This window comes from Rhamphochromis longiceps, linkage group LG20 (genome assembly GCF_057381845.1).
Source record: "Rhamphochromis longiceps isolate RC_006_pf linkage group LG20, R_longiceps_female_GT1.1, whole genome shotgun sequence".
NCBI lineage: Eukaryota > Metazoa > Chordata > Actinopteri > Cichliformes > Cichlidae > Rhamphochromis > Rhamphochromis longiceps.
In genome coordinates this window covers 36,568,071-36,578,195 of record NC_140576.1, presented here as the reverse complement: position 1 = coordinate 36,578,195, position 10,125 = coordinate 36,568,071, and the positions used below count along the sequence as shown (strand labels likewise).

At 39.4% G+C, this 10,125-nt stretch overlaps 1 protein-coding gene across 1 annotated transcript; it reads right to left on the bottom strand.

The window, feature by feature from the left end:
- Positions 1-207: 207 nt before the first annotated feature.
- Positions 208-9,681, bottom strand: LOC146645868 (ADP-ribosylation factor-like protein 8A). Its single transcript, XM_085393782.1, has 7 exons — positions 9,258-9,681; positions 7,843-7,923; positions 7,012-7,085; positions 6,041-6,134; positions 5,625-5,692; positions 5,229-5,299; positions 208-3,717 (listed from the first exon to the last, which is right to left on the bottom strand). Exons 1-7 carry the CDS (start codon positions 9,378-9,380, stop codon positions 3,665-3,667), a joined length of 564 nt encoding a protein of 187 aa, XP_085249908.1. The 5' UTR covers positions 9,381-9,681; the 3' UTR covers positions 208-3,664.
- Positions 9,682-10,125: the final 444 nt, after the last annotated feature.

Here is a 10,125-nt window from a genome sequence, read left to right as displayed (position 1 = left end):
GAATGTCAGAGTTTACGAGCCGAGGTGGAACTGAAACTATGAATCTCCACTGTTCAGGTATAGACTGTCCATTTTCCCAAATAAAAAGTAAAAGACGGAGAGACTCTACTGTAAATTCCCCTCTGCAGATAAGTCTGTCTGATGGCTCCAATAACTAAACCGAAAAAAAAGAAGAAAAGACTTTGCTGGCTTGATAGATCTCGAGTGGACAAAGTCAGAAACTGTTGTCTGGTTCAGAAAACACCAGAACCTGAAACCTGGAGCAGCTGGAGAGCAAACAGAGCTTTCTGAGGCTGAGGGAGATTCAGTTTTCTCTTTTCTAGCGCTGGTTGTGCTTACTATTGGTTGGTTATGAAAATGCTGCACCTACTGGGGCTGCCAGCTCACGAACACAGCTCCTTCAGATCGCTGGCTCTGGGCGGTTGTTAAGAAATAAGCAGCTTTTCACTGTCGGGATAAAGAAGGCCAAACTGCAGATTTAGCGATACCACTGATAATAATATCTGTATAACTTTAACCTCACATTCTTCTAAGTTTTGCACGGAGTTGCTCGGATTTCAACTTCAAAGGGCTGCACTGTCTCAAGCCTCCAGTGCGGAGCGCTTAGCTAATTTTCTCAGGGCTTTTGAACAGAGTTGCTAAAAACTAGAGTTCAGTCGTAGTTTTTTGGCGTGGGAGCATGCATCTTGCACCCTCTGACATTCAATCTCGATTTCCTGAGTCGGCATTTTTAAGAGTTCAGTGTCATACGTCTACCAAGCAAACCTCTCAGAAGCATACATGATCCGTGATCTGTGGAGTTCCTTGGAAGCACAATCTTTTATTGTTGGAACTTCCATTCTAGAGATTTTCAGCTGGGCCAACAGCATTCTTAACAATCACCATTTAAGGTGATATTTAAGACTGTAAATTGAATATTTTGAATTAAAACTGATGTTTTCGACGAATCAAGCACTTTTAAGAGAACCACTTGACCTCCTGTGACTGCACTGCTACAAGAGGTGTTGAGATTAGTTTGTGTTGCTGGTTGTTAGCAGGGTATCTAAAAAAAAGGTTTGGCTGGATTTCCAAGAAAATGTTAGCAAAGTGGGCTGTTTGAATCCTGTTTTTTTCCCCCAATTTTAACAATATTTACCGATCTATATGTTTGTGTCACAGGAACACAGGCTTTACCTAAAATCTTAAGGCAGACTAACCTTATTCGTCGCGACAGTGTAAAGCAGTCTGACCACATTTAAGCAAAGCAACCAAATTACAGAACAAACACGTAATGCTTCTTCCTTTTCCTGTCTGATTGGCTGCTGTCAGGACCAGGATGTCATGTGATCCAACAGGAGTTGACCAAAATGAAATCCAAATGAGACAAACGGGTGACGTGGCATGCCTAAACAATGTTAATGTTAAGCGTGTTCCAGTGCTACGTTATGGAAACCATTTTGGGAGAGAGACCTTCAACCACCTTCTGTGACCTGACATAATTATATGATAACTTGTCAACACTGTGCCTCAACACCTAAAGGTTCAACATTAGCCTGCAGGTCAAGTCCAGCTAACTGAGCACCAACTGAACATATAAATATAAATTATACAAATAAGAGTAAAGTGATATTTGTGTAGCATCATTTTGATACCAGCAACACCCAAAAGAAAGTCCTCTTGTTGTTTTCAATATATACACAAACGTTTGCTGTAGAGAGTTTATGTAGACGCTCACGGCTCCCAAGTGTCAAAAGAAACGATGTGTGCATTTATGTGTGCATGATTTGTAGAAAACGCATCCATTTCAAGACTTAATATGCAAAACTATGACCAAAAAGACACAAATATAACTATGCAAGTAAATGTGAAAGACTCATTTCCAAAACGTGTGATCCAAACTGGGAAATAAAGAGTAAACTGAATTTTTAACTTTCTTAACCAGGTCCTGATTTTAGTTCATTTGTATAATGACTTAATTCTAATTATGAACAGGATATTAAAAAAGTGAACAGGAATATTGTTTGGATTTTAAAATAATAAAAACTGGCAATTATGTCCAGTTTCTGGTGAAAACTTTAGTTCTTTCCAATTTCAGTTCAATTCTGTTTATGTTCATTCGATGGAATTTGATCATTTTCAGACCTTTCTGTGCACAAAATGACAAATAATTTTTAATCCATATTTGCAGTCAGATGAACAAATATGGGCGATACTTATGATGCCATCTTGTGGTGATTATAAATAACACGTTGTCAAATCTGATGTGAGGTATTAATAAGGTGAATAAATATGTGTATAAAAACTTGTAAATTGATCAGCTTCAAAATAAAAATCTGATACGTGAGGGTTTCTCCAAGTCAAGCAAACTACACGGTTTCATTTTGGCCAACATGATGTGATAGCTGCATGTAATCACATGACCCCCGCTGTCCAATCAGCAGACATTTCAGAGCAGTAAACACTAGTCTAGTTAGACAACCATATTCGACTTATGAAGTAAAAAAAAAAAAAAAAAAAAACGACAATAAAAAAAAGAAAGAAGCAAAAAAACAAATAGAAAATAAAAAGCTTATTACAGAGATATGAACATAAACACTTCTTCAGTTAAAGTACCATTTCCTTAAGTCTGGACAGATCAGGTTATGTCACAATAAGATTATTAACATTATTCTCATTATTAATATCTTACAAAAAACAAAATTAACAGTGCAATAAAAAGGTATTTAACTCCTCACTCCGCAAGAGAGAGAGAGGAGACGGCGAGGGGCGGGGCTTGGTGACAAGGAAGGACAGAACGAAGGTAACATCCAAAAGAAAAGAAAGGGAACAGAGAGGGAATACAGTGGAGGAGCAGTTTGCAACAGACGGAGGAGGAAGAAGAGGAGGTTCTCAGGATTATACGAAGGATGGAAGATATGGAGGTAGAACGGGAAAATGGGAGAAAGACGAGAAGAAATAAATGATTTGTGGTGATGGCATTTGGAGGGGGCTGAAAAGGCTCATGGGAAATCTTTAGGAAAGATGCACAAAACAGCCGCTCATTAACCAGCTAATAATGCTTAACATGTGTCTTTGTGGCCATTAATCAAAAATAACAGCTTCTCCTGATCATTAAGACTAAAAATGGCTGAAAAACATTTGATCGTTTAAAATCAGGTAATGATGGCGGCTGTTGTGCGAATCTGTAAAGATGCACAGATACCACTTTTCCTGCTGTCAGTCGTCTTTTACCATGCAATCATGCACAGTACTTACAGGTTTTAATGTGTCTGCCTTCATACATGAACAATACAGGTCGGTTCTCTACATAATGCTTCTTTGAATAATGCTTTGAAGAACCAGAAATGGACCATCTAGATCCTTCTGCAGATGCAGGCAAGCAGCCCAAAGTTTGCTTATTGAAACAAAATGGTTGTTTGTTTGGGCCATTTTGTGCTTGTGCTGATTTTGGCTGCATCAGTGCACACGGGGAAATTCTGTAGCCGTGGCTTTGCTTTGGTTTCTTATGTGTTCAACCTGCTGTGATACTTCATCAAAAAACAAAGAGGTATCAGTGCATCCAAAGGTGTAGAGGGATCAGGTAACTGGGGCTAGGCGGTATTAAGAGGGGTAGATGACAGAGAGGATAGCTGGGGGGTATTGGGGTAGGTGGGCTTGGCCTGTACTGTTGGGAATGTGTCATTTCTCAGGAACTCCTCTTAGTCCTGGAGTGTTGGATCAACCACTGAAGAGTGATGTCTGCAGAGAGAGATGTGATGTCAGCATTGCATAGAGGCGCGTGAACAGAAATCAGAGAAGAAAAGAAAAGTAAAGAGCAACTTTCAGTTTTAGCTCTTGGCTTGAAGCTCATTTCTTTAACAAGTTTTATATGTGTAAACACTAATTGAAAACCGTGTACCCTTCAGGCTGGCCATGATGTAAGCTCAGACTGTTGATGGCTCAGCTCTTCTAAGCTGACACATCTCATATACAGAGTGAGCTGGTTAAGCTGCTCCAGCCGGCCCACAGCTGCTCATCTGCAAGCCACTTTACATCCCCAGTTCCTCCATTCAGGCCGTTGCCAGAAAGGGTGTGGATGTCCCATAAATGAGCCATACTGGTAAAAATAAATGACTGTGGATGGGACCATCAACCTTCTTTTGATTATAATGGTGTTTAATCTGAAGTTAAAGGGGGCAAACTTTGTACTGAATATGGTAATGTGCAAATATATATTATATTTGATTATAATATATTGGAGTCTTTGAACGCCTACAGCCTGAAGTCACCAGTCGCTTTCTTCCTACATGTGTTTTCTTTTGTTGTTCTGACTCCACCTTAGCCTGATAAACAGACTCATCATCAACTACTATATCATTTACAAAACGAGTAAGAAATAATTGGTTTCATGATACTTCTCAGCACTTGATGTTTCGTAGTTAATAACTGAGATGTAAAAACTTGTGTCAGACATATTACAGGGATGCTAATGGGACTGTGAGAAATAAGGTCCCCAATGTGCTTTCATAAGAAGTCAAAGCTTTCTTTTTCTCACATTCACACAGTTGAGATGGGCTCCAGTGGCCCCGCGACCCTGAACTGGATAAACGTGAGAGAAGGGATTGATGGATGGATAAAATAAATATGAAGATCTATAATTAATATATTATATTCATTAATACTGACAGTTTTTCTATTCTTTTTTGGTAATAATTGTCTATACAAACTCTTTCATAGTGCTTTTTTTCAATAGCCCGACAGCACTATGAAAGCAACTGCAACATCCTTTGATGTCCACATAAATTCTTGTTAAATGATGAATGAAATTTACTCGTTCATTTAAAGTGACAAAATCAAACCATTTTTTAACAGCTTACCATCACAACCTATTGTTTCTGTGGTTTACGCATGCATAGCACGTGTCTTAATGGAAACCAAAGTTAAGGATCGGCTATCTGCACTGTGTTCTGAACAAACCTCTTGTCTCTGTGGTCTCATTAATGTTTCTCAGGGATTTCACTGCGTCCAGAGACAAAAGTTATCAGCCAAACACACGTACACATGTTTGTGCAATTTAACAGACACTGAGTGTTTTGCTGGTTGACCTTTAGGTTTTTGCCAGAAACTTCAATTTGGCATGGAAATGTAATGATGTGTTTGCTTTGTTTCCACAAAATAACAAAACTGTTCTGAACATAACTTTAGGGCTAATGCACAAAGAACATACGTTTTTTTAAATTTATGAGCATGTGTGTGTGTTTGTGTTGTACCAATGTTGTCTTTCTCTTTGCAGGAGATGGAGTAGCAGCAGATCTCTCTGTCCTGGATTGCCGACAGGTTCCTGATAAGAAACAAACACACACAAGGTCAAAGAAAAATGTATTCCACTCAGAAGGATTTTGAATTTAACTTCGTTTTTCGAGCTAGAATTCATCAAATATTGATGTATGGAAGTGTACAGAAATAGAAAAAAATATGTGACGTCAAAAGGTTGTTTTGCCTTGAGAAAAAAATGTTTGCTCACTGGATGTTTTTTAGGCATTGAGTGAAAAAGTTAATTTTGGACACTGAGTGTGATGATACTACAGCCAATGCACCAAACGACTCCACAGGGGAACATCAGGTCTGAGTCAGAAGTGAGACTCAGCGTGTTGGCGTGGACTTACATCCTCTCTATGAGCTCCTTCTCATCCAAAGCTCCTGGTAGGTCTCTCTTATTCCCCAGAACCAAAACCTGGAGATGCAGGTGAAACAAAAATCAGCTGAACATATTGCAATATTTAATTTTACTTGTTAAATGGCAGCTGTAAAAAGCAGACTACCTGCGTAAATAAGGAAAAGGCCTGAGCTTGATCTAAGTCAAACAGTTAACTCTGGTTATTTCTTAAATGTGCTCTCCCCTCATTTCCTCTAGTGGCTTGATAACTGCTCTTCTGTCTGTTTAGCTTCTGCTAGGTTCAGCTGGTTCCCATTTCATGTTGTGCATCAATGTCATGTGTCGCTATCAGCTTTGTGTTTGTGTAAGTCGGGCTCAGTGGGAAAGCTCGGCTCTGCTTGGGTCAGTTGGGTTTGTTGTTCTTACAGGAATCCCCTGCAGCTGCGGTTTGTCCAGCAGGTTGTGGAGTTCATTCTTGGAGGCTTCAATCTTCTCTGGGTCTGCTGCATCCACCATGTAACTGCAACAGGAAAAAACAAAAAGCAAGAAAAAATTAAGTGGGAAGGTCGAGGGCTGAAAAATAGTCAACACAATAGTGGGACAAAAATTCTTGTTCCTCTAAGGTCCACTAGAGGAAAATCAAGGTCCAGAAAGAATAATTAGGAGCTTCAACTGATTCCAATGTCTGAAATGAGCCTCTTGACCATGTTTTGTTGTTTGTGCCTATAGCAGCCCTTAATGAAATTATTTGACATATCTCATGACTTTATGTGAAGTTAAGAGTCTAAAAATCTGTTCAGCAGTAATTCTATTATTTCAATGATCTGCTAATAATACAGGACAGCGGGCATCTCAGGTATCTTTGTGTTAAATGTGACAGTTTATGTATTGCTTGCATTAGCTGTTAACTAAGAACTCCATCGTCTCATCTAAACACGGTCACTAAAACACTCCAAAATGACAAAGGACTAATTGCTAAGACTGTCCATGGTTAATATACAGTATATGGAAAACCTGTGTAAAAAGTCATCAACTTGACAAATAAAATTTGCTTAACTTCACATTTTAAGATATCAAGGTTGATGAAAATGTTTGGGAGCCTTTCAGTATCACTGTTACTGCATCTCAGCTGCATTTGCAAACCAACGTTGGTGCTTCTTGTTACATAAATCTGACCCACATTCACTGCAGCGCTCCTGTCACATCTCAACAACACAACTGGGTTAATATGAGAATCCTGCATTTCTAAAGATCAGTTTCAAGGGTTTTTCTAACATGTGTTCATTAATCTGACCACTCATACCCACAGCAGTTTTACAGCTCAGGGCTTGCACTTTTTATTTTTACATTTAGGTTCTATAGTCAGGAATATCTCAGTTAATGAAACCAGGACTTACACGATAGCGCTGACTCCTCGACAGTAACGCTCCCACATGCTCCTGAACCGAGGCTGACCGCCAATATCCCACAGCTACAAACACAAGGAAGAAGAAACTAAGTGAGAACTACAAATTTAATATAAACTACAAATTAAAAGGCAAAAGAAATAATATTGATAAAAAAGTAAAAATAATACCAATATCATTATTTTTGTTAAAATTGCTGTTTTTAAAGGGTTACTGAAATAGCTGAGACACATATAGTGTATAATGCTAAGTACCAGAATGATTGCTATGATTTATAAATTGAGGACTTCAGTCCAAACTTCAGTCAGGAGAACAACTGAGATCATTCATCCAGGTTAGTTATTAATATACTGCAACAATATGGGAACAGAGCAGCTGCGAGAGAATTCAACATTAATGAATCAATGTTACGGAAGTGGAGGAAGCGCAGTTTTTGGCTTTCCCCATATTTCAAAAGTGCTTCATCTCTTTGCTATGACTGTCGCCCACCATAATTTGCAGATGATAATGGTTGTAGCCGTTGCGATGCTTTCGACCAAAACAGGCGCAGCTTGATGACATCATCAACATGTGCTATCGCAATAGAGCGATATAGTCAAAATCTCTATCGTTGGCCAAATTTGTATTGTTTCTATCGTATATAGTTTCTATCGCCCACCCCTACCCCCCCCCAACACAAACAACAAAAACCCCCAGCTGTTTTGTATCCCTTATAATGCTAAATACATGTTTTATGGATTATTGTTTCAAATTAATTTGAAAAAAAAAAAAAAAAGAATCCACAAAGCACACATGACAAAGGCAGCAAACGGAGCTATCGACCTTGATGGTGACGTTGCCTTTAGTGATCTTCCTCATGTTGAATCCGACTGTGGGAATCATGTCTTCACTGAACTGACCAGACTGAAAAACACAAAGAAACGTACAGTTATACAAAGACTATATCATAAAAGGTGCAGAGAGTAACTCTGACATCATCCACTGGCTGGTAAAGTTCATTTGGAAAGTTTAGCTACTCACTTTGTGTGAATCAACCGTTCAGATAACCACAATATAAATAAGACTTTTGGAAAAGACAAAAACAATATTGAGTTCTCACTAAAATAAAACATACAGGAAGTATCCTAAGTGTTACTTTTGTATTTTAACACTTACTTTGAACCTATATATATGAAAAATAAGGATATCCACAGCTCAGAGCCAGCTACAGCAGCATGGCCATTATAAAGTTTAATCATTTTCATTGTTATGAAAACACCATTGAAGCTTGATTTTTGTTTTGATATGTTTTCAGTTATAGTTTCGTAGAAAGAAAATCTGAATCTGCAAAATATCAGCAGGTCACAGAAAAGTCTGAAATCATGAAGGCCAAAAAGTTGGCTTCCAAAAAGTTGAACCCCCCCGCCCCCAAACAAACAAGCTTAGCTAACACTAAACCTAAACAAAAACTACAGTGAAACTACATAGAACATCTATAAATTGTAAATATAAACTTAACAGAACATTGTTCTCCTAGTTTTTTTAAGGGAAAGACGAGCATTTATGGGAAAAAAGCATATTTTATAAAGCATCTTCAGACTTAAAGATAATAGAAGTGAAAACATGTGCAGATCTAATATCGGTCACACAGAAAACTGATGGTGAATCAATAAAAGAATATGAGCCATAAGAATAATCAATAATGGTGTCAAAATCAATAAAAGACAACCAAGGAAACCTCACTGAGTTAAGGACAATATATGTTAGTGGGTCACTCAATCATTAACTATGTTACTGGGCAGCACAGGAGGCTAATGAGGTATGACAGGGGGGTGACTAGTGTGTGATAGGGTAGGTCAGTGACATGAGCTGGGCAGGGTCGGGTTGGGCTGTTTGGGGGGGGGCGCCCATCATCACTAGACATGAAAGTCTCAACAGCGGCCCTGATAACAGGGCTAAGCATGACAGTCCAGTCCCAAAGGGTGGCCTTCACTTCTGTCCAAAGCCCACCGGTGCAAATGTAAAAGCAGTTGTCATAAATTATCGCTCGATCATGGGCTTCATGCGAAGCCTTAGCAGCTTCTATCACCGGGGGGGCATGAAGTCGGGCTGCAGCTCTGTGCAGAAACTGATTTAACAACCACCTTATCGACTCCTGTTGGAGACACGCTGACCTCACCGCTGCAGGACAACAATGGATGCAACCAGATGCTAACTGACAGCTGGCACATCTGCTAGCAGTTAAAAATTAGCCTTACCGCTATCACATTAACGAAGGTCGTCTTCCCCGAGTACTGCAGCCCAACTAGGGTCAGTTCCATCTCCTCCTTCCAGAAGAGCGCCTTGAACCAGTCCAGCAGCTTGTTGATAAGGGCTATCATCTTTGTCTTCTGCTCCTAATGCTAATGCTAGCTGCGACTGATGCTGCTACGTCTTGATGGCTATGCTAGCTTGTTAGCTGGCTGGCTAACGCCCCGACAGTTCTGGTGTTTTGGAGGCTGACAGTCACTATGACAACCGCGGACGGCACCGGGAGAACCAAACACACCGGTAGGCTTAGCATGTACCGGGGCACGGGTTTAATCAATCGGTGTTTTCAGCCTCGGACGTCTGCTGTGGTGTTTACTAGCTACGCCTTTTACTCACGGCTATGTCAAATACGAAAGTAACGCAGCTCATCACATCCGGTGTGGCACCCTTCAAAATAAAACAGTACACAAAAAACGTATGTTCAAACCTTATATTAAACAAACGTTTAGCGTGGGCACGTATACATGTATACAAGAAGGTCTCTACAGTAAATAAAATTAAAGCTGTTTTAGTCTACAGTTTTAATTTTCATTAGGTACGTTTAAATTGTTAGTTAACGTGTTGGGGAGGGGGGGGGGGGTTTAGGGGCTACTTCCTGTTTGGGTGGGGCTGATACATGAAGAAGAAAGCAAAGCAAAGAGGAGTCAGACGTATGTATGAGTGAAACACTGCCCTCCTTCGGCTTTTCACGCTAAAAAAAATACAAAGTTTTTTTTCCTTTTTTCTGGTTTAAACTTCATAATAATAGAAGTTTATCACGTTAGAAAAACACACATTCTCATTTTTAAAAAGTTTGCTTTGCTATATAATTATTTA

Bases quoted from the DNA above. Each gene is read 5' to 3' on its own strand.
- LOC146645868 (XM_085393782.1), bottom strand. From the start codon at position 9,380: ATGATAGCCCTTATCAACAAGCTGCTGGACTGGTTCAAGGCGCTCTTC. The intron at 6,135-7,011 runs GTAAGTCCTGGT...TTCCTGTTGCAG, and splicing joins CGAGGAGTCAGCGCTATCGT to TTACATGGTGGATGCAGCAG. The intron at 5,300-5,624 runs GTAAGTCCACGC...GTTTCTTATCAG, and splicing joins AAGGAGCTCATAGAGAGGAT to GAACCTGTCGGCAATCCAGG.